This window comes from Lutjanus erythropterus, chromosome 7 (assembly GCF_056507025.1).
Source record: "Lutjanus erythropterus isolate fLutEry1 chromosome 7, fLutEry1.hap2, whole genome shotgun sequence".
Classification (NCBI taxonomy): domain Eukaryota; kingdom Metazoa; phylum Chordata; class Actinopteri; order Lutjaniformes; family Lutjanidae; genus Lutjanus; species Lutjanus erythropterus.
Window position 1 is genome coordinate 24,949,368 of NC_139323.1, and position 25,639 is coordinate 24,975,006.

Sequence of the window (25,639 nt, forward strand, 5' to 3'; positions counted from 1 at the left end):
TCAATTCCTGAGATTGAGGCGCTGAGTGCTGCCATAATTTATAGCTCACACAGAGTAAGAACAGGCCTCTCTGTATATGTGTATGTGTGTGTTGGGGGTGTGACAAGAAGGGTCACTGACCTTTGTGACTTGGCTAAAATCCCCATGGGCCTAATTCAGCATTGGAATGGACCCCACAGAGCAATGGGAAGATGCCTCCAACATAATGAACACAAAGGCCAATTGTGACGCTATTCTCTGTGGGGCAGAAAGCAGCAGGCCCTGGGGACAGTAGAAGGTTTTGTTGGCTGAAACGGAGAAGGAAGCCTGTTGCTTCAACAAGCCTCTGATAAGATTCATCGGCGGTGACTCAACAGTGGCAGTTTGTCTCCCGGGGCACAAAGTGTTAGATTTACATCCACTGTATTTATCTGCACTTGTTGACTGAAGAGCTGATAAGTGACTCTCACACGCCAAATCACTGTCTTTTATCTCTTATAGTGTCTACTCAAATATTATACAGTGTCCCTTGTGCTCTGAGAGTCTCCAGTGTACTGTCAATATTTCTTATGGTCAGCGTACCAAAAACTGGGCCATTCAAGGATCAAGTGCTCTTTTCTTCTACTGTCAAAAATAAAAACAAACTGGTGCATCGTGGTCAAGAAAATGACAACATCTGGGATGTGTTTACTTTGCATGCATGCAAAATAATAATTAGATGTTGTTACATCCCTATTAAATATTTTTTTTACTTAATTTGTTTGGCAAAAACATTGTTACTTGTTTAACTCTCAAAAATTACGCTATTCATTGACTGCTGGTTGTTCCAACAGCCAATTATTGTGAAACAGTTCAAAAAATATCCAACTGGGCCGAAAGCCCATTTGTCTGACTTGTTATCCTGAAAATAAACACCCATTGCTCCAAAGGCCCGTTGCTCTGAAACGCTCTCCCTGCAGTTGTTAGTTCAGTGACTGCTGGCCCTGTCCATGGTTCTGAATCTTTTTAGCCTTACACCAAAAAACATTCAAGCGACTTGACCTGGACAAATGTCCAATGTCTGAATAAAATCATTTTAACTCGACTGGTGCACATTTCTGTCACTTGTAGATGGACTCTGTATTTTCAGAGCAATGGGCCTTCAAAGCAGTGTATAAATGATAAAAACTATATTGTTATAGCAAGAAAAACATATGCTGATGTAGATTAGAGATAAGAGATAAGATTTTCTGAAAGGTCACACGTCACTCCACTTTTTCCAATATATATGAATTAATCTTTACTCTTTGTGTTGTATATGACCTTTGTTAGCTTTATGACAGGAGACCAATAGGAGACAATTTATTAAACAATATATAAAGTGGACTTCTTAAACCACTACAGTTTTGGTAAAAATCTACCTAAGGATGCTTTAAAGCAGCTGTGCGGCGCCAAACAGTCAATCTGAGCCAGGATCCCAGCAATTGACAGTCATGTACGTTAATCTGGCCGCCAGAATTTCTGCCTCTCCCACAACCTCAACCGACAGCTCAACAACAGAGGGAACAGAAAGACAAGAACAAAACCAGCATCGCCAACAAGGCGGCAAACAAATGCTAACACTGCTGCTACTGCCAAAAAACGCCCATCCCCACAATTTATTGCCCTTTTCTTAGACTTATTCAACGTTTTCATCATACACCGACCAGCCACACCCCCTGCCAAAAGACCCCGAATGTGTCTGTGTGATGAGGTGGGGGATTAAAAAAAAAACGAAGCAACAAGATCGGCCCTTTCTTTTTCTGAAGAAAGACTAGAAATGAAGCTTTGTGCACGTCCGCTGCTGTGGCATATTTGAAAGGTCTGGCTCGGCTGCTTTTGTGTCACCAGCATAAAGGGGATTGAAGGAAAACACAAACTGAACCACTGTGCTGTTGTGGCTCTGGCTATTAGTCAACGTGACGGCCTTTGCAGATGCTAATGGTGTATAGTGTGTCCCTGCCGGCCTCCCTCCTCCCAGAACGTGGCTATCTGATAGCACAAAGGCCTTCAGCTGGAGGTTGACTTTTCCCCCTTTCTTTTCACGCCTGCTACAAAGTCATTAGGCCTTTTTCACTCCTCTTCCCTTGTTTTTTAAAAAAACAGGGGAATATAATAGCCACACAGAAAACAGCAAGTTGACATGAGGCAGTTATCTCCATGTGTAAAGCCTCAGGTGATGGTAGTGAGGATGAGGCCTGCCTCCCCCTGCTTCCATCCCTCCCTACTGCACTGCCCTTTGAGCGATGTGGAGATGAAGTAACAACCAGGCTCTTGTGAAAGAAGAGAGGATGCCCAGGAGTGGAGGACCTCTGGACTCTGACTTATTAATCAGTCAGACCCTCAGCTGCCTGCCTGTATCTCCCTAGCTGCTGCCGCAGGCTGCAACATGTCTCCAGCCCTCTCTGGGTTGAGATAACAGCCTGCAGAGTTAAATACTCTGAGGGTTAGCCCAGACCTGGGGCAGAGGCCTCATCACATCAGCACACAGGTCACTGCATCCAGAGGCAACCAGCTGTAGGATAACAGCAGAGCATGTAATGGAAACACATACACGCAACACAACTCCGCAGGGATGAGAGTGATACATGCATCAGAGCTGATTACCTTTAACCTGCCAGGTTTTTATTTAACTGAAACATTTCAACGACTATACAATGGACTGGCATGGAATTTTGAACAGACACTCATCAGCCACTACTGCACTTGTTTAGCACACAAGATGAAGAACAAGGCAAACATCAGACGGCCCATTATTCTGAAAAATGTCCCATTGGACCAAAAACCCATTTGTCCGACAGCCTGTTGAAAACAAACGGCCACTGCTCCGAAAATACAGGATCTGCCTGTGGATTTGCTGCCACAAACAAATTTCCAATGTTACAATAAAATCATGAGTTTTACCTCAGTTGGTGTGCATCCCCGTCACCTGAGATGTTAAATGAGTTAGGTTTAGCAACTGCAGGGAGCATTCAATGTTATAGCAATGACTATTTGTTTTTGAGATAAAAGGGTGTCAGACAAATGGGCTTTTGCCCAATAGGACATATTTGGACTATTGGGGATTTGTGGGAAGTCTGAAAAATGACATGGCATCTGTTGAGCAAGTAATAATATTATCATTGTTAGCATGCTGATGTTGGGATTTAGGTACCTAGCAATGCTGTGGACTCTGTCTTGTTGATGACAAGGTTCAATGTTCATCCTTGGCTTTGGTTGATAAAACAGTCTTGCCACAACGTCCATTTAGTGGTTGTATGGGTCCTTTCAGTCATATCACATGAGCTTCATCAGTAGACAGAATCTGCCAAGTGGAAATGTGGATATTTACTTTCTCTATTTTTTCTGAGCCTTGTAAGGACTAATTGCCTACATTGGCCTGAAAGTTGAATATAGCTGGTTTTCCAACAGAAACTTTCCCCAGGGACTCGGACACCATTTTTAAAAATCTGCTGCTGCAATCCACACATCCACAATTTGACACATCAACATAAATTACAGAAGAAAGCATACAACAGATGGGCTGATGAAGAAGTCCAGACACAGAAGAACGCAAAAGACACCTGTAAATACAGGAGTCGCTTTTTCACTGCCCATATGTCAGCAGACTACTTTACCTGGTCTTCTTGGGTCTCAGGCTTCTGGGATGTAGAAACACAGACTGGCTGAAGGAACCTTTTAGTTCCTTGGAAAGTAATTCCTGAGACTTAAAGTTGTGCGTACTTGGTTTTGTCAACTGCTGTCAAGGTTTCAAGGTCAAGAAAGATTTGTGAACCTCAACTTCTGAGCTGAATGAAGATCATCTATGGTCAGAAGCTCCACAAGAGCTACTGAATAGATCTCAAGCTTTGCTGACTTTGTTTATTTTATTCAAGTTAATCACTCGCTAAAGGTTCAGCTAAATGGATATTATCCAACGCAACAAATATGTAAACAGGTTTAACACTGACTGTGACTGGACAAGCTGACAGGGCATAAAAAAGATCATTTTTATTTATGTCAATTTTATTTTCATTTTTTTCCTTTCAACACAAATTTAATAAATAAAGCACATCTGATGGGGTACACCATGCAAACATTACTTTCTACAACATAAAACATCGTTTTGAACCAACTCACTGATTTTCTGTTACACTGCATACACGTGCTGTACATTATAGTATCTCTAGGACATCCCATTAACTTTACCTGTACAGAATGCACGGCTTATTATATATTTATACCCATATACACATGAATGAAAGGGCTAACACAGTCTCTCACCCACCTGTCAGTCAAACATTTGACTGTTTATCAAGCTAGGAAGAGCGAGCGGATGTCTATGCAGGTGATTGAAAGAGTCCCAAAGATGGAGGTGCAAAGATAATGAATGGTTACAGACAAGGATGAGGAAGAAGCACAAGGTTGGGAGCAGCGTGGAAACATCCAGCCCTGCACAGCGACTTGTAGAAGAATCAGTGAGTTGACAAAAGCATAGATTTTCAGCTTAAAATTCCCTACCAGCATGTTAGATATGTTCCTTTTCCTTAACTTTGAGCACAATTCTGGTAAAATTACAAAGGGAGTGTTTTTGTCTTGGTTTTCGGGTGTTTGATCTCATCCCTGAAGCAGCAAGAGATGTAAGATCTTACTGGTCACTCAGTCACAGACAGGGGAGGAGAAGTGGATAAGCACAAAACCTAACTGACTCACCAAGTAAACAAAGAACATTAAACCTGGTGCAGATTGGAAACGCATCAAGAAAACCCACCTACCCATGTGTAACTGGAGGAATTGGTCAAGATGGACTGCATATTAGACTAAAACCCCGACATAAAGTAAAGAAATAGAGCCAAACAACTGGCAGATAGTGTCATAGCTTTTCAAAATCAAATGAAATGCACCTCTCAACTTTTTATCTGAAGATGTAATAGGACTACTGAGGAATGACGTATTAAACATCATCACAAAAATGAGTTTGAAATTGTAATGTGTGTCAATGATCTAGAGACATCCTGAATTTATGTTCAGTTACATTTTCAATCTATCATATTTTTTGGATGTTGCATTATCCGTCAGTTGTAACACGGGGAGAGAATAGATGAAACTGATGTACAACAATAGAAATGCAAACATCACACACAAAGACACAAAGCAAAAGGTAATTTCTGTGCATTTGGCAGACATAGAATATTATTTTCCTCAAATAAATCCCATTAGATCAAAATAATAAAAAAATAAATCCGTACATTATATTGTTTCCAACACTGAGCACATTCTGTCAATGAGCGGCTGTTGTGGTGTTACAGCCTGTTCTCATTCCCAGGTCGCCAGGTATCAACACTTTGTCACGCCACTTCAATGTGAACCAAACTGGATCAGGTGAGAAAGTCCAAACATGGAGAAAGTGGGATGGACAGTCAGTGGGAGGGCTGGGGTTCATATCCTGTGTGAAACCAATTGTCAGCCAAAGTTATCTGAATTTTTAAGTTATATAACATTACATGTATCATATAATAGGTTTTAATCTAAACCATGATGTTTTCCTTAACTTAACCAAGCAGTTTTGTTGCCTAAAACTGAACAAACTGTGCATTTCATACAGATGCTCAAGGGTACCTTGTTCATCAGTACAAAATGCTGAGGAGCGTGAAAAAGACATCAGTATTTGACGACCTGGGATGAGAACGGGTTGGGTGTTACAATGAAGAGTGTTGATAGGAGGGAAGCTGCATATTGAACCAGGTAGTTGCCTTCTATTCTTATAAACTTTAGGTGACAACAACTGCTGGGACTTAACAGTACAGCTGCAGTCTGAGAAGAAAACTTAAGTGCTTTGGGTCCTAAGTGCAACATAAAAGAACTACATGTTAACTAAAGGCAAATTCTCATGTATCAGGTAGGTATCATGGTGTACTTTAGGAGCACCAGGTGAGATCAAAGTATGAAATTCTAGGTTATTTCTCCCATCAGGAAAAGTGCTAGTGGTGTTTGTACAGAGATCAATGAAGACACACACTACTATAGTTACATATACACAGACACCATCAGCTGAAAAAAACAAAATAAAAAAAAAACTGGGGAGATAAACATGTACACAATCCTCATTTATTGAAAATGAGAGGTCAGATGTCTGAAAACACGGTGCAAGCTTCTTATTTTCCTCCTGATCTGACAGTGTTCGGGCTCCTGTGCAGAGGTCACCCTGTCAGCTCTCGACAGCTCGCAACACAAAAGGAAGAAAGTGGAAAATGGAAAAGAAAGCTTGAAAACTGTTCCTCCATCTTGTCCATGTGTTCAGGTCCATCTTTCCAACAGCGTCAAAGAGGGGGACAGGAAGCTGAGCGATGAGTATTAAAATCAGGTGAGTGGTGGGACTGGGGGGTGATGACGGCCATTTACAGATTTAGTTGTCTTTGTTCAGTGCATTTCTCTGGTGTGATCCATAAATTTACTTTCGATAGTTCTGTAAAGGGGAGAAGGAACAACAGATCAGACAGACATACAATAGAGCCATCATTTCCCCGCTGCCAGATTTAAGATCGTGTTACGCCAATTTTAACATTCGGTATTATTTATCATCTGTTAAATTCATAATCCAATAACACCACTGTCGACATGCTTTGTTTTTACAGCATTAGTGAAGATCGTGGTAGTTTTCACTGGACACTACATAGACAAATACCTGGTTGTCTTATTTCTCTTTGTGAAGAGCTTCTATGAAGGCTTCAAGTTTCTCCTGGATCTCACGAACTTTCTCTGCAGAAAAGCACACAACGTAGTTTGGTTAGTCAACTTGAGGATAAACAGGCAAAACACAACAACACAAAACAGAGAAATAAACACCAAACACGATGTCAAATATTCCATGATTCCAGCTTCTGAAAAGAATTTGTGGCTTTTCTGTATTTTAAATCATCATACACCTGATTGTTCCTTAGTTTTCATTGTTTTGAACCATCTTTAATTTCTTCAAACTGTTTTTTTTCTATTCCTTGCCTTTTGCACTGTTTTTTATACAACAAATGTATAAAACAATTTGTTAGTTTGTAAAACCTCATTATTCTAAGACTTGTCTGCTTTAATTTCAAAAGTAATACATTACTTGTTATATTACTATGTTACTTTTGTACCTTGTTAGTGGCCTTGTTGTGCTCTAAAGTTGAACTGCTGAATCTGTGAACTTGCTCACTCTAGCTTTTTGGCTAGCAGCCGACGTGACCTGCCCTGACCTGCTGCATGCACACATCATCATAAGAGAGCCTACCTTGGTCAAAAAGTAATAACTCAGAATTACTTGAAATAGTAATTGTAATATAATTACTGTTTTGGTAATTGTAATCATTATACTATTTGTTACTGGAAAAAGTAACATTACAGTAATATATTACTGTCCACTACTGTCTATAAATAAAGATTATTATTATCAATATCATTTGGTTTTGTCCAGCCAGCAGTCCAAAGCAAGATATTTGAAGACATCAGCTTGGTCTCAGGGAAACTGCAATGGAAATGTTTAATAGACTAAACTACTTATTAATTAACTGAGAAAATAATTGTTGCATATATCAGCAGTGAAAATAATCACTGGTTTAAGCCCTCATAAAATGAATGTAGTTGGGTTTTGGGCTGTTGGTCTGACAATGCAAGACGGCTGAAGACAACTAACTGGGCTCATGAAACAATTTGTTAGATCAAAAGATTAAACCAACATCACAAAAAATAACCGTCAGGATCATAAAACTGTCACATAACTGTTAGTTGCAGTTCTAAACACTTCCAATGATTTTCATGCACGATGAAGTTTGCTTCAAACAGTGATTCTGACTGTCCAGTTGCTGCTTTTCTGGTTGAGCAAGTCGTTAAAACGTATTAAAACAACAACAGGAGGGGTAGTGGGTAATAAATCCACTCTTCAGAAAGATAAAATAATTAAACAATATGTCTATCCCTACCGTATATCTGTGCAGGTGGAATTTCCCTCACATTTTTCACCAAAACACCAGATGGTCCCCACTGACAGTGACAGCCAAACCTCAAGGCAGACCTCCTTCACACATCTGATGGTGAAGGCTTGTGTGCCCTTTCCCAGTTAGTATAGACCACATCAAAGCTCTCGCCCTCCCCTTTTCATGGTCTGTACCTCACGGGCACGTTGCTAATGGACAGAAGGAGATACCATAACAACAACATTTCACATGAAAGGGGGGAATCTACTGGAAAAACAGTCAGTCACCTCTTTTCACGACTACACTCCCATTGTCCGGAGACTGCATCAGACGACGAGCAATCCTTCCACCCAACATGTACTGTCACACGAGACAAGGGAGCCATCTAAAGCAGTCTTAATCACTGATTAAACAGTGGCTGAAGAAAGTCTGTGGGCCAACACTGAGAAAAGGAAGCTGTGGCTCGCAGTGCCAGCTGCACCTCCAGGCCTGGCTGGTTCTCCAGCTTCCCCGTCACCCTCACTAATCTGTCTGGATCTCCCCCAAGCACAAACTCAAACACCACCGCCTCTGAAGAACAAACTAGCACTGCTCTATCTTGATCAATCAGCCACACGAGATCCATAGGCCGGCTATTGTTGATTGTTTTCCTACGAGGAGGCCCAATGAAAACAGTTTTAAAAGGACTTGTCTGTTTTTGGGGAGATAAATCATTGTGGTTTTTGTACCTGGGAGCAACAGTTTCCTAAGTGTCCATTTCAGTTTGGCACAAAGGTGATAACTGTGTGCGTGCTTTGGAGTGAAACTAAATATCGTACTCGGGGGCTTGTGTGCAGCCCCCTTTTGATGGGAGCACGGCTGCTGAGGTATCTTTTTCCTGATGGATGAAAAGCACACGGTTGTCAGAGATGCAGGCACACCCCCCTACACACGTCTTGAAATATTAGCAGAGCTGAGAAGTGCTGGATAACACAAGAGCAGCTGAAACACACGCAGGCACTGCAAAAAACACTTGAATTTTGAAGAAGAAATGTCTAATATATTCACTTAAATAAATTTAGAAATTCACATTCAAATTCACTAGCCGCTCATAACAGTTAAACTGAACAATATGTTAATGGAGTCTGGCAGGCAGTGAGACAGGCAACCGCTTAACTCAAAGTCCAGAGTGTGTATTTTCATAGGAGTGGGCAGGATAATGTGTTTAGCTTTGCACTGACAGAAAATTTACAGTTATAAATAGCTAATCCATTTACAGTGTAGGACTCATCCTTGCTTTTTACTGTCAAATTATAATTTTGTGCATGTCCTACGCTCCTGCAGTGTTCCTGCAGTCTGCAGAGCTTTCCCTGAGCCTGGTGAGCAGAGGGTGGGGTGAAACAACTCACTTCAGCCATAGATTGTATATTAAATGGGATTTCAACCTTTTTGATATAACGTATAGGGCTCTAACTTGCTATTTAGACTGCAGTAAATATTTTTAGATGAGCAACTGTTATTATTGCTCCTTTAATGTAATGTTTTCAAGGTCTGAAAAGTGCTTGGATTTTGGATAAAGTGCTTGAAACTGCTTGCATTACTTCGATCTGATTTAATGTGATGAAGAAATGGGCCCAAATCATTTTGAGCATACATATGTATATAAATATGTAATTTATTACAGATGTGATATGCTGGAAATGCTTGAATTTCACTTTGGCAAAGGTGTAGGAATCCCGCAGGTGGAACTGCAAAGTGCTGGATAACACATGAGCAGCTGAAACATGCACACATCCACATACAGGTAGGCAGAACTGAAAAAAGATGACTGACAGCAAGAAAAGCTTTGCCCTGAACCCTAAAGTCTTGGAAACCAGCAAGAGCTGTACAGTCATGCCACCTCCACCTCTTTTCACCTTCCTACACACTCACCACAGGCAGGTGGCAAAAACGGGAAAAAAAAATCCCTGGCCTTTGATACTCTGTTAACACACTCAGGCAAAATGGCAGGGCGTTAGGTGGAGATTACAACACCTAATGGAGGCATTAAGGGGGCCTGTCGAGGGGCATGCTGACAAGTCACTGCAGCAGGTGTGGGGTTGAATGAAACATAACCCTGCGGTACGCCATTCCAGTACTCAGCCCTCCACAGGGCAGGGCTCAAAGGCAACTGTCAAGAGTTCAGCCGTGTGGGCTGTGTGCCCTGACCACAGGACAACATAACTCAATCCAAGCCAATCAGAGCAGAATTACCAACATCTGTCCGACCTGAGGAAAAAGAGATGTGAGGTACGAGGGGGTGGAGTTTTGATTGGTGCGAGCAAAGGAGGGTACTGACTGTCAGACCATCAAAACATGGGAAATCCCCTGGCTCAAGCTTCAAAGCTCCTAACTGGGTTTAGATGTGGCTGATGATAAAGTGCTTTATGGAGCCTCTGTGTTTCAGATGCAGACCGCTTTGTCCAACAGTTGGCAGGATCCTTAATGTTTGACCCGGGTAGAGACAACAAGATCTGCTAAATCACTTGGGGCTGCGGTTGTCTAGTGTTAGATTAAATGGCTTGTGATAAGAAAAGACACAGGTTTGATTCCTCAGATTAGCTAGAAAAGCTTATGATGGGCTGAAAATCTCCCTCCTTTTCTTCAACACCTGCTGCTGAGGCAACTGAAGCCCATAATTGATCCAGAGCTTCAGTGGAGCACAGCACGGGACTGTGGTTGTACTGGACAACACATGTCAAGTATTTTCTTAAAAACTCTTCAAGCCTTTTAAGCATTTCTTAAAACTCTGTATAACAGAGTTGTAATGATACTAGAATTATAAACTTTACTATACTAGTAGACAGAAAAACAATACTCAGTAGCTCTTTTTATACCATGGCAAAAAGAAGAAAAAGGTCCTGGGTACACAAAATAGGATACTTTTTTTCCCCTTTTTTACATTAACAGCCTGCACATACTGCTTGTACAGAAAAAGTCACTGGGCACCGTCTGATTTTGCTGCAAGCCAAATTTCATGCAAGATAATGAAGACTGAACTGAACTGATGTCTTGAATGAGCACTTAGATAATTTCTTTTTATAAGTTTGGTGCATTTGATACTATGATTAATGGATATTGTATTGTTTTAAACAAGTGTTATCAAAAAAGTATCAATACTTTTGACAGCCTTTGTACAATACATGAGATCCTTCAACCCTGAGCGACACTAAAGGTGACTTCATCACTGCATGAAAAATGCACCTTCCTCGTTCATTTGCAGAAACTGTTTATTCTCTTTAAACATACGCAATGGTTTGTTACACAGAACCATCTGAGAAGCCGTCCTTGGAAACTGGCAGCACTTTCATAAAAATATTTGGTAGATGACTGGATGAACAATCTGTGTCACAGGGTAACTATTCACATCCACATACCAAATAACGTTGTTAAACTCTCCTCGAAGCCAGTCAGGAGATGAGGAAAAACGTCTTTTCCTGAAGGGAAGCCTTCAGTGCTGTTCTTTACGCTTCTTTCAATGAAGAAATACTCTGATATAACTGATGCTACAGCAGCATCTATGCTACAGTCTGCTAAACGCAGGGCTGTCCAATAAAAAGTTGAACTTGTCTGCAATTTAATGTGTCATTGACTAGACAAGCCATATTTCCACTGTTTGTCTTGCACAGGTGACAACAAAAAAATAAAATAACTTGCTGCAATAACTTTGGGAAATTGAAAAATCCTTCTTCAAAATACTATAAACCACTGAGCAGTGTTTTGGTGTCTGATAAACCTTCAAACGTATGGGACCTGTTTCTTAAACTGGCCTGGATCATATTTATATCATATGATATTTATATGACCCTGATGGGACCTAAAGCAACATGCCACCAACTGTGCAACACCTTGAATTTTTTTAATTGCCTGTTTTCAGTTTCAGCAACCACAGAAACAAATCTTCAAGGCAACCAACAAAACATAAGCAAGAGTTGTAAAAGTTAGTCAAAAATGTTGGCAACTTCCAGGCAGTGGTAGGACGTGGACCACAAAACCTTCTGTGTCCTCTGTGTGTTTCACAATGTTGAGAAAATGGCCAGCCACCCATTCTGATATATATTTGAGTTTTACTTGTACATGGCTACCTGCGCAATTAGACTTTCATGTTGGAGAGAAGACAGCAAACCCGTCAACCATTCCCTTACAGCGGGATGTTTAATGACTTTAAAATTAGCCCTCAGCAGCTTTTAGGAGCCCAGGAGGCCACTGTTGAATGTGAATGGCGTCTTTCAGAAAAGCCAATATTCTGTGGATAAAAACTGTGAGAAACAGATATTTATTTCCCCCAGCACCATCTGTTTGCCACCAAAAGACAGCAGCAAGAGGAAGAAAAGGCCACAACAAGGCTTTCTTTTCACTGTCCTGTGGAAATGCAACAAAAAAAACAGTGGACAGAGTCACCATTGCCTGTTCCTCACTGAGCAGCAGTGGGAGTAGTGATCTAAAACTCCATTTAGGCCCCTGTTTACCTAAGAGATGAGCCCCAAAACACAGTCATTCAACCGCTCACCCCTTTATCTGGTCATGAATATTCCCATAATCCTCTGGCCTCTATCCCAGAGGCCCCTTCTTTAAGATGCTGGATGTTGTGTGGGTTGGCGAGGGTGGAGGGACCCTTGCCCATTGAGAGAGAGAGAGAGAGAGAGAGAGAGAGAGAGAGAGAGAGAGAGAGAGAGAGAGAGGAGAGAGACGGGAGCCTTTCCCCCCAATCCCCTCTTTCAAGGCCTTCTCTCGGCTGATCTCCACATGAAATGATATCTCATTCACTCTCACTCTGTAGAGTCCCCTAAGCCTGCTACGGCCGGAGCCCTGGCAGAAGGAGGCCTGAGCCACAAAGCCTTTAATTGACCTGTAATTAGACTGTGAAACTGCATGGGCCTGCTGGACAAGTAGCCAACACAGAGGAGAGGGAGAACAGAGGAGAGAAAAAGATGAGAGCGAGAGGACAGAGAGGATAGGGAGGCCTGAAAACTTACTGTGAGATAGAAAAACTAATCCTCTTACTATGAGAGATGCCCACTCTTCTGTAGAGAAAGAGCGGCTGTTATGAAAAGTGGCAACAGACAGATTTCAGCGGATGAAGTTTGGTGCCAAGGTTGAGGCTACTTTAGCTACTTTAGCTGCTCTTAAAATTTTCAACTGACAACCGAGCAACAGTTCTCAGGCATGGTCACTAGAGAATGCGGGGTGGCGGGTTTGGTTCCTGTCCCAACATGTCATCATTCATGAGGAAACTTTTTATATCTCACGACTGCCAGGGTCACAGTGTAGGTGGGGACACTGAACGTTTAAACGCTCTGCTGTTTCCTTCTTTGAAAGATGATCTCTTAATGTAACAAACAGAGAAGCCTTTTTCCTCAGCATGCTGCTTGATTTGTCACTAAATCTGGATTGTCACGCTATAAAAACGGGGCCATGGGAGACATGGGCTGAGGGAGAGCGGGGATGTCGACGGCCCAAACGCCATGTCAGTGACAGGGTGATGAATCAGCCCTCGTACTCACAGGTCTTATCTAGAAAACAGATGCCTGGACGAGAGAAGCCCAACCTGGGGAGAGACATGTGTAGGTCTGAACAGGTCAATGCTTGGGGTCAGCCAGAGGGCAGACTAAACAAAAACAGCAAAATGCAGAGAAAAATCCTTTGAAAGAGCCTGGTGACGACTTTCGTTGGGCTGTGTGGCGCAGATTTTATTGAGAAGCACTGCCTGTGCCTTTGAAGGGCCAGACGTTTTAAAAGATTTTAGTGCAGGGGGTTATAAAGATATGGATGTGGATTTACCTCCGGGCCTGATGGGTTTAACTGAGGGAAATTGTAAATGATGCTGATGAGAGAACACAGACTAGCAGTAAACACTCACCGTCACTTCCCATACCCATTCTTAAAAATGAACAGGTCTAAGACAGTAAGTCTACTCAAGATTTATGACAAAGTGTAAATCACAGAGAGTCAGGGGTCTCAAGTTTTCCAAGACTCACCTTTTGCAGTCAAACGGCGCACCGTGCTGAGGCTAAGTGGCAGTAAATCTTGAGTAGCCACATGGGCCTGAGGATGTGAGGCTGACAAGCCTGGTTTAAACTCAGATCCTGTCAAAATCCCGCAGAGAAAACTCCCCTCTGCTGAATCAGCCACAGGTGTGTGGACCACGTTAACTAATGCTGAACTCTGGAGTGAGTACACAAAAACACACGCATGCATTCAGCCCTGTTGATACTTGGTCCTAAATAGACAGGATCGCTTTATAATCACCTTCTCTCAGTCCCTTCTTGACACAGCAGTGACCCCAAACCAGCGGATCAAACAAGACGACAAAGAGAGATAAGAAAGGCCGGCACTCCTCTTCCCTCTGCTGCCCTCAGGTAAACACATATTTCCAGCTGCTCTAGACCTCATACATCGTCACATCCGTATAACACTGAAGAGAAAGCAAACGCACCTGGAATTCCTTTGAATTCCACCAGTGAATGCCTGATCAGACTCACAGGCTGGAGTCACCGGACAGCACGTGATTTACTTACAATGGCTGATTTCTGGTGCCCAAAAAGTGCCAAAGTACCTGATGTAAGTAACAAGATTTCAAGAACATTGTTGGGCAGCATTACTTTTAAGAGTAACTTATATTACAAGATTACAGAGCCACTGCAGAGGAGGTGTGGATGACCAGGGGGAGAAACATGAAAAAGTTAAATGAATATGATTTATAAAGGGAAACAAACAAGAGATGCTGTCATGGCCACCTTTATTTCATTAAAATACATTTGAATCCTTTTTTTTCTTTTTAAATCAGATGCCTTTCCAGCTATTGTTAATTAATTACAGGAGGCGTTAACTTTTTTCTGCCTCTGAAGGGGGGATGACTAGAGCTAGGAACTGGGAACCACTGCATTATAGCATTACCTACTGGGAAAAGTAACTTGTTTTAGACAATCTAAAATGAGTATGATCACTTTTGATCACCTTTATTATTATCACTTTTGCTATACAAAAGCAAAAAGCCCTTTGTGACTCCTTGTGCATGTTTGGGTTTATTGCCCTGATGTTCAGAGTAAACGTAAATGAAAACAGCCACTGACGTAGACTCACCAAACCAATGTTCTTGGGACAATGGTCTGGATGGTTTTGGAAAACTGACTCAAAGAAGGCTTTGATCATGGGAAATTTGTTCAATACATCCATAATGAGACCTGCCTTGAGATAATCTGCAAAATCAGCGTCTATGGAGACTGTAGCCTGTGTCTGTCCTGTCACAAATGCAAAATACACTCCTAAAGTCTCCAGGCGCAGGTAGTTCTGCAGTGGTGGAAATGTAGTAAAATTGTTACAGTAAGGGATCCCTTGTTTGAAATCTAAATTGCAAATATAACGCATTACATTGCTTGGTAAATAAGAAGGCAATCTGAGTTCTTTACTTTGCCACATGTTACCCCGAATACTTTTCAAGAACCAGATCACTGGGGCACCCTGGTTGCTCAGTTTGTGGAGCGTGTGCCTCATGTACTAAGGCTGTAAGTCCTCAGCAGCAGCCCTTGGTTCTATACCAGCCTGCAACCCTCTGCTGTCTGCCATCTCCCCCGCTTTCTCTCCTCCTTTCCTGTCATCACTTCAGCTGTCCTATCAATTAAAGGCTAAAAATGCATGCACGAATAAAATTCATACTTAAAAAATAGCCCATCTATACATATACAATATTCACTGGCATATGAATAATTAGATTTTAGGCACTTGATGATTTGATGTTTGTTTAGTATGATCACAAACATGACAACTTTGATGCAAATGATTATTAGTTACTGTATTACTTCCTCTTAGTATACAGGAAACATATTTCATAGTGTTTTCACCTTTGTGAAATCAGACTAATTGGAAATCAATTTTATCCTGTTATCTGTTTAATAAACAAAATCCAAAATTTATGTTTAATAACTAGGAAACAAAAAAAGAGCGATGACATGAGAAAATTCCAACCTAAAGTTTGCATTTATTCACCTTTAACAGAAGTGAAGACCTGAAGTCAGGTCTTAGTGTGTGTGTGTGTGTGTGTGCATGTGTGTGAGTGACAGGAGGATAAGTGGGAATGGGTCCCTGGTGGCCACACCGTGCAGGAAACATGTGAACAGAAGCCTCACTGAAGTTCCCCTCCCATCACACACCTCCTTCTCTTTCCTATTTTCCCACACTTGCTCTTTCGCTCCCTGAGGAGAATGAAAAATGGCTTTGCATTCTCCTTCGTAGTTTTATTTCTTTATCACCACTTCCATTATCGCCTCTTGATTGGTTGTCAGCTAAAACACACAGCTCTTTTTCCTTGTTTCCTTAGTCCACTGGATTTATTTCCTGAGTTTCTATCCAGGGAGGATATTCAGATGCAGCCACATCACCTGCAGATGGTTTATTATTATCAGCCGACTAAACCTGAGTGAAAAATGCTGTAAATGGTGTTTCAGCAACATCGCCAACATCTGAAAATGAGCAATGTTATTAAAATGTTATCAATAGATACTTTAGTGCTTCATCTAAGCCTGTTTCAACAACTGATCACACTGCCAGTGATCAACATCTGTGTTATCAAAGGTTTATTATTCAGATGCTGAATAGATGCACTAAGCCAAATGTCTTAGAAAGACATTCCTAGATGTCGACATGAGGGGAAGGATGAATGTACTGGAGCAAAGGGAGGAAGCAAGTGAGAGAAAGAGAGACAAGGAGGGAATAAGGGGGAAGAGATGGATGATGGGAAAGTGGAAAGAGACACAAGCCTTGATGGGGTGAGGTGAAGGAAGAAAAAGAACACAAGCAGAGGGGAAAGAGACTCCTGTTTAAAACAATATTGGCACTGTATGGCAGACAGAAGGCAGACGTCAAGAGGACGTGAATGCAGAGAGAGATGCCACATGCTTAACATCAGTCTTGCTTCTTATGATCTGTCTTGTGAGGGGAGAGGAATAAATTTAGAGACAAGAGACAGTGAGGCACAATGAAGAAGTATGACTGTGTGAAAAATAAAAACAAGCAGACAACTCGAGCAATATAGGGCTGGTTAATTCATGGAGATTTAATGTAGAACCATTTTAAAAACTTTCCTTGTGAAACATTTGGATTTGCAAGATCATGAGAGTGTGAAAATCCACCATGCCAGGCTTCAACTTATGGCTGAACTACAGTGATTCAGACCAATCAGCATCCTATGAGCAACTACTGGCAACTACAGGTGTGGTTAAGTAGGTGTGATGAGAGGTAAAACAACAATGGTAGTTCCTAAAGAGGTTAGCGTAAATCGTGCAGTAACTCCGGTTATATCACAACTGGAGTATTTCTTCATTGTAACAGCATCAAAGGACAACACTGAAGGCTTTTTCTTGGCAGAAAAGACGTTCTAACTCTTCCCATCAGGCAAGAGTTTCTCTTATAGTTTGTTGATCTGATGAAATCTGATTTGATGAAATTAGTCTGTGACAGACAGATTGTTCATCCAATCATCTTTCAAGTATTTTTTAAGGTTTTCAAGGAAAACTTCTGGGATGGTTCTATGTAACAAACCATTATGTGTGTAAAAAGAGGATGAACATAGAGGTAACTACACCAGTTGTGAATGGGGACAATCTGACTATTTATAATCAAGTAAATACAGAAAAGAGAAAGGACCAGATAAGTACCATTCTATTGTACCCTTTCTAGTGCCTCCGGTGATAACTACATCTGAAACTACATTTGGGTAGCAGGAAAGACATTTGAAAAAAAAAAGGCTGCTGTTTTCAGTAATCTAGGAGTTTGCACAGTGCCAAAAAACTTAATAAGTCATAAGATGTGGAAAAAAGACACTTACAAATGCTTAAGGGTTCTTCGGAATAGAAAAGCAGTTAAGTCTGTTCACTTCCGAAATCTCTTTCACACAACATTAGTGGGACAAGATTAGATTAAATACAGGAGGGGCAGCTTCTTCTGTGCCAGTGTTATGACAACTGTGGATCTACTGTTTGTGTATTTGATGCTCCCGGAAAGAAAATGGATCATTTGGCAGCAACACTGCAGCCTGAGGTTTCCTCCACTGTGGGGGAAAAACAAATCTATCACTAGTAAGCCTCCTTAGTTTACAGGGCAACACTGCTGACAAACTAGTGTGTATTTAATTCAGAGACAAACAAATCATGGCAGGAAGAGTGGGAAAGAGTGTTACAGACAGAGCAAGAGAACAGGAGTCAAACAAGGAGAGATAAGGAAGCAAGACAGTGTGTGAGAGGGAGTGATGCGGAGGAAGACAACGGAACAAAGCAGTGTACATAGCAAAAAAAAAAAAAAAAAGCGACAGAGGAAGCAATTCAAATTCATAAAGGTCATACTGAAGTTAGAGTGCAAGTAAGGGCAAGAGTCCCCAACGTGCCAAAGAGCAGACAGTCTGCCCACTATCTCACTGCACAAAACCACCCCCACGTTCCAAAATGCAGACCGGTTGACCCAGGCCATGTCTACAGTGATGTGGATAAATTTGAATTATAATTTTGTTTTCTGTTTTGGCTTTTCATCCATAATAAGATGGCATTTTCAACCCCTGAAAAAGCTAGTTTTTGAAAGACATTATCCATATTGAAAAAACTGGACTGTGTTGTAGTGTGGATGATCAAAAACATGATCAGCTACTAACAGTGGCAACATTGAGAAGCCAACTTTCTGTATTCACTCAGTCTGTATGCAAATACAGCCAAACAGCTGTCTGACACATAAACTGGCATAAAATAGTGATATGGAAACAGTGATCTCAATGCAGCAGAACAAATATTAGTGGTCCTAGCCTTGGTGAAGCATTTGTATACTAATTAAATCGACATTTAATACTCATGGAATAGTCCGTACTAGATGACTGAGATAATGCACCATTTAGCTTTTTGTCAAATGAAATAAGTATTTATTTTCTTCTTATTTTAGTGTGGCTGGTTTAGGGCTGCCCCCTGAAAATCATCAGTCAGAGACCTCTTTGTGAACAGAGATTCTTCAAGTCGAGCAGTCATTTTGTTTTTGATTGTTTTTGTCAGTCAGTGAGTAGTGCATTTTTGGGGACATTTTGATCCCTAGAAGTAGCTTAAGAGTGAGCGCTCCTCTCTTTCGTGCTGCTCTCCAGGATAAAATCATTCCACTATGTCAGCGTAATAAGATAAAGTCTTTGGCCTCTGTTTGACATGTACTGTTGACAAAAATGAACATCCCACCAAACCCAGTTCAAATATCCGGCAGTTTACTTGATAATATATGACAAAAGGGAATAAACAGATTTATATTCGTATTGGAGAGCCAAATAAGAATCAACTGAGAAAATTCTGAGTCAGTTACAGCCCTAGTGTGGTGAAGTTTTGGAAAAGATTTGTAGCATGGAAATATCATTGTGTTAAACAATAACAGCATTTATCCTAACATTTTTCCAAAAATTTGTGTAGGCATAGATTCACTCAAAACAAAAGAGAAAAAAAAAGTAATGATAAAAGACCCCAAGATGCTCAGACCCACTTCCTGCTTCATGTGTAAATAAATGCAGGAGAAACATTTTTGAATAACTGCATGTGTGCAAATGTGTGGGTGCATGGGGTGCTCAGACAGCTTAAACAGTTGTCAATAAAAACAAAATAATCTAGTTTCCAGAAGCATGACCATTAAAGCAACAAAAGCATTAATACCTGGAAACAGAACCTGCCGTTATTAGATCACACAGAAAACATGAACCAGCTGTATGGTTTGTGCAAGAGCAACAACAGAGTGCAAACAGCCAATGCTTCTCTCCTCCCTGAAAGCAGGCACATGAGCACAGAACACCTTAGGACGGTACGTCATCCCTTACAGAGGAGCACTTCTCATTGAGCCCTCACTAATCACTCTGGAGGAAGCTTCTCAAAGGAGGAGGAGGGGGAGGACATGAAAGGAAACGAAGTGAGCGTGAGGCTGAGAGGGCATTCCGGTGAGCAAGCCCAGACAACCAGAGCTTTATTGTACTCTGCTTCCACACAAGAGAAAGGAAAAGGAGAAAGTAACTGCATGTGCAAACATGCAAACACTTCACACATTACCACTGTTCTTGAGAGCACCTTCTGTTGACACCTTTAATTCCTTAACGGCCTAAACACAATAGCTGAAATCTATAATTTTCTGCATATTGTTGCATTCATCTGTGGCAACAAGTCTATACGAAGACGGTGAACTTATTGTAGAAGGTTGTGTGGCGGCCAGGTGTTCATTTGAATCATCGGGTCCAAAAACATGCCAGCAACCAATTAAGTATAGCACCAATGGAATTGATTTTGAGGTCAGAAAGTGCAAACATGGTAAAATGCTTTACTTTAATTTAGGGCTAAACTTGAAATATTATCAAAATTGCCATGAGGCCAATGCAATGTCCAAATCTCAGGAGGAATTTTTTTAATAAAGGTAATAACTCTCACAATGTTCCATTATTAATGAAGCATGTTGGTGTTAGATTGATGCTGCAACCATCATGTTCTCTAGACATACAGGAAGATGCTTGTTTGGGACAGACCCCAGCAAAAATCACATCATCATTGTTGTATTTTTCCAGTGAGAATGAAATGCAAAAATTACCATTTCCACTAAAATCATGACTCATACAACAATCACATTATTTGACAAAATAATCACAATATGCTTTTATTGCATATTGTTCAGCCCTACTTTAAGTGTAACAGAGATTGTGTACTGCTTATTAATATAAATGAAACAGGAAAAAACAAAGTTATTGTCCATCAACCACATCTTTGATTGAACAATACTACTGATGTTTCTGTTTCTGTTCAATCAGCCAATAAGAAATTATAAGTCCTCTTTGATTAACTGCAAAACACAAGATAGATATAGAGATATACAGCATCAGTGGTATCAGTATTATGGGTGATTTCCAAATCCCTGATTCAAATTTGACTTTGAAGAATTTTAAGATCATTATTTGACTTTTTAATTTCTTCAAATTTTCTTAACTAAAAGAACTATTTTGCACTGACAAATATGCAATTGTTAGACTATCACATCTTGAATATTAAAGATCAACACATCATTGGTTTTATGCCCTAACAGCTGTCATTTACATTTTCAAATTCTTCTTTAAAAGTGACTTTGATTAGGATTAACCTGTTGAAACTGATAGCTCGATTTCAGATTTAATATTGAAATTATGAAACCCCCTATCAGCATACAGATCACAGTAAGAAAATCAAAATCTCCACTGTGACCAGATTTATTATTGCATGGATTGCAGACTATAAATACCTTGGCCTATGGCTCTTTATAAAATCACTATATTGACTGACTCATCTACAGAACATTATTTTTACTGTTAGTGTAAGAGTTCATGGAATAATGTGAAAAATCTGAAATTATCTGATACTTAAGTAGACGTTGAAGAACTGAGAAACTGACACATTTGCCACAGCACTTTGCAATAAAGTCCTGACTTGCATGACCTAAAAGAATATTTTCCTCATAAGAATAAAACAATATAATGCATACTGTATATATTCCATCTCACACATAACCTACTTCCCATGACTGAGGTGTTAAAGTCAACAAGTGACCTCAAATTCACACTAAAGAAAAGCACTGATGTAATAATGTGTCAATAAGAGCCATAGTGTGTGAGTGCAAGTATTCGTGCCAGTGCACTGTACACAGACTCTTTATCAATCTGACAAAGCAGATAAAAAGCCACCATGAGGGGAGTGACAGCCGGGAACCACTTTGTCCCCTTCTTGGATGGCCAATTCATGTGACAGAGGAAGAGGTGGAGCGGACAAACAGAAAAGAACTATAGATGTGATTTGCCAACTCTCTAAGCAAAGGAAAAGGCCATGGGTCACTGCTAGAAGCGATGCATACACTCAAGGTAATCCAGGGTAAACTCAAAACTAATACTGGAGTAATACAAAAAAGGCTTAAAAAGACCATAAACCCTGTAGTTAACACAACCATTAAATCCCACCAATAGCTCCCTTGAAAAGAGGGTCTATATGTTGTAAATGACGAATGTCCCATATGACATAATTTTCTGACACAAACCTTTTAGCAAAATGGTGCAGTCATGATTTATGTTCACGAGTGTAAAGGGTCTGGAAGCTCACAATATTAAATATGACATCCAACAGTTCATAATAGAGCAGTAATTCTGGAAACACTCTGGGTTTAGTGCACTTTCTCAAATCAGGCAACACGGTACTTTTTCCAGTACAACACACTCGCACAAAACACAATTTCTACGAGGGGCAATGAAGCAGCCAAGCGACATCCCAGTGGTCTTCTAAGAGGCCTGAGCCTGAACATTAGGCCTGGGCTTTGCTCCAGAGACGGCACTGTGCCATACAGCTGGTCTGGCACACGCTGTCAAACACACACACCTCTTAGAATTGTACATTGTACCACTCATTAACGGTGCTTTCACGCTCTCACTCACTGACGCACACACCTGACCTGCATTTGTAACCTGAGCGATTCTGAGCCTGCCTGCGAGTAGAGGCAAATAGAGCTTAACAACACACTGCCCCTGGGAGCACATTTCTGCCTTTGTTAACTGTGTTTATCCTTTCTCCCGCCTCCTATCTGTTCCTCCTTTCCCTCCTCTCTTCCCTCCTTTTCCTACAGCAGAGGCTGTCAGGTGAAGGCGAGGTCTCCACTCTGCTTTGCTCTTTTTTTTTCCTATGCCCATCTGTCAAGGGAGAGTAAAGGCAGAGAGGGATAGGGTCAGCTGGACAAAATCTGTCAGAGGCAGCAAAACAGTGACAGAGATCCAGAGAGAGGTGGAGAAGAAAGCTAGCCGGATCAAGTAGCCTGTGGTATTGGCTGACTGACCTGTGGGGTCAGGCCATAAGTTTGGGCCGGAGGCGATCTGAGCTGCTGAAGAATGAGGGGTGAACAGGAATGATGATTTCATAATGCATCCAGTAAGGTTGTTTCACAGACAACAATAAATAAAATCCCTTTTCTTGTAGAAAAGTGGATGGCTGGAAAGAGGCTTGTGCAGCTCCTATCAACTGCCTTTAAAAATGTTTTTGTGCATCTGGAGAAAAAGGTTTGTAGGCCAGCCAAACTCTGCAGCACAACCGTACTCTCTCCCTCTCCACCTTTTCCTTCTTTCCAACCTCATTTCTTCCCTGCTTTCTCTTCTTGTCTTTTCTCACATCCTCTTGCCCTCTCTACTCATGTCTTCTACTCTATTTCTCCCTCCCTTCTTAAACACCTCTTTGTCCTGCGATAGACTCCAGAATGTTTTTTGGAGTCTAAGGGATCTCCTAATGCTGAAAACATGTTAGCATGTGCATCGCTGTGATGTTACTGTCTGTGCTGCTGTGCAAATGACAAGAACCACTGCATGGCACATGTAAATTTAACCGGCACAGGAAAAATTCCCTGCGATGAACCAGCAATTTGTCCAGGATGTACCATGCCTCTCACCTTTGTCAACTGGGATAGGCTTCAGCCCTCCACAACCCTTCAAGGATAAGCATTTACAGACAATGAATGAATGAAAGAAAAGAGGATATATCTGGCTCTGATCAGCCAGTCATCAGTCATAGTCAATTAAGTTGCAACCATTTGATTTTGGCTGATTGATTGGTGCTTCTTTAGTGTATTTTGACATATCAAAATTCCTGATAATACAGAATGCAGAGTCATTAAAGCTAGCCTCTGGAAACTGCCATGTTACAATGCAGTAAATGGACATGCCACTGCATAAATAATTGAGGATTAAACCCCCCAAAATACCTACAGAAGTACTTTAAAGACCACCACAAATGAAAAAGTTTGTGCAGACAACTTTTTGGCATGAACTTTGTGGTTCATAAGACTTCTGAACCCTTAGAAGTTTGCTCACTTGTGCTTTGAGGCGTGTCACCGAGTCAGCCCATCACCCATGCAGTTCAGTCTAGACTGATGGACCCACATATCCCCACCCACGGGTCTGGGCTACATTACACAGAAGGGCCTGTGCAAAGTGTCAGAAAGCTAATGAACCAGATCCTCCACTCACCCACTAACTCAACCTGACAGATTGACAAAGCTAACACTCTGAAATATACATTTTCTGGGTTGGATGAAAAGAAGAATCTGACATCACCATAAAATTAGGACTTAGGGCATGCTGGGAGGTATATTTGAAGAATAATGCAATATTACAGTTATGAGTTAAAACTAATTGAGTGGTGTTAAGTGTTTTTTTTTTAAATAACCAGCCAGACACACACCAGGAACATTATGGTTCGAGGCGTTTAGCACTGCTAGATTAATCTACATTGTTTCTTTAGCTCTTGTTTCATTCTTTTATACTTTCAGATTACACAACCATTGTACAACAACAGAAATAGTTTTGACGTCTAAAACCTGAGTACTGTGGCTCTGACCCTGCTACCCTCTAACTCTTGGCTGCTTGGATGCAGAACCCAAAGCCAAACATAAGAAAAAACAAACATAAGACAGAACATCTGAACTTCAGCAACCACTTTACAAGCTGCTTTGGCCGTGGACCAGCTATATTTTAGAAGTTGCTTCCCATTCTAAAATAAACTACTTAGCAGTTATGAAAGTGAAAATGACTGAAAAACTGAGATTTACTGGAGAGCATATTATTACATATTCCCATGCTAGACCCAGAGAGCCTGTGAGAGGATATGGTGTGCATGCACAGGTGTGTTTCTACCCAATAGATCCCATGACAGATTTCAACCACATTCCCACATCTATCAGTGAGCAGAGTCTTTGGTGGTGGGAAGTGGAAATGTCATGCCTGTTTGGGAAAGTTTGGGATCGCCTTGCCTTATAGGATATTTGCAAGGCCAGGCAGGTCTGGGCATTCCTGCCGTCGTGTGGAATGGAGGGAGATCTGTGTGTGTGTGTTCCCTCCTCTCCCCTAGGCTGCTGGTGTCACAGAGAACCTGACTCCACCGTAGAGGAAGTGGAAACAGTCCCCTGCAGAACAGACAGTGTGTGTGTTTGTATCTCTTTTATTATGTCTCTCACCATGTAGTTTGACTGTGTCTGTACGTATTGGTATGCTTGGTGAAATTTATGCATTTGCTACAGTGGATTAGGGCTGTTCCTGACTAAGATTTTTTTCAGTTGTTCAATACAAATATTTGCTGATTTGTTCTTTTTCCCAGTTCAATGCACCACACTTAACTCCTATATCAACCTACATGAATATATTTTACCAGTCAGACTCAGTTTAATGCTTTCTTCGTCAGTTGTGATGTGGTTCACACGGTCAGAGAAAGTAAAACTGTGAGGCAGATTGTGGCAGCTATAGACCAGCAACTCTTGTGTTCTGCAAAGTAATTTTTTTTTTGCATATGATGTCTGGTTGAGTGAGACAGAGTGATATTTGGCTCTTGTAACGACGGTCTGATGGCAAAATAGTGAAAATATTATAGTATACCCTGTCCTAATATTGATAATTAATGTGGCTAAAATATGTTTAGTTGCTCCCGCTGCTTCTCCAAACTGGGGGCGTGTTGAAAACTATCTACTGTATGTAAAACTGACTATAGATAAGTACCTGATACAACCCCACTTCAAATAGTCTGGGTCTGTGTAAGTGTGTTTTCTCAGGTTGATAACAGAGTCCTGGTCAATCATACTAAATCAAATAAAAAACACACACTCTTGCGTCATTCATTCGTCAGACATCACCACATCTATCCTCTATCAGTAGTCAGGGA

The 25,639-nt window shown here is 41.1% G+C and overlaps 1 protein-coding gene across 1 annotated transcript in view; it reads right to left on the minus strand.

Moving 5' to 3' along the window:
• Positions 1 to 6,068: 6,068 nt before the first annotated feature.
• Positions 6,069 to 25,639, minus strand: part of opa1 (OPA1 mitochondrial dynamin like GTPase) — a 45,769-nt gene continuing 26,198 nt past the window's right edge. Inside the window, exons 30-31 of the mRNA XM_084723297.1 lie at positions 6,662 to 6,735; positions 6,069 to 6,442 (exon numbers count right to left, since the gene is read on the minus strand). Of these exons, the coding sequence (XP_084579423.1) occupies positions 6,671 to 6,735 (65 nt within the window). The 3' untranslated portion in view covers positions 6,069 to 6,442; positions 6,662 to 6,670. The remainder of the gene's footprint in view (positions 6,443 to 6,661; positions 6,736 to 25,639) is intronic.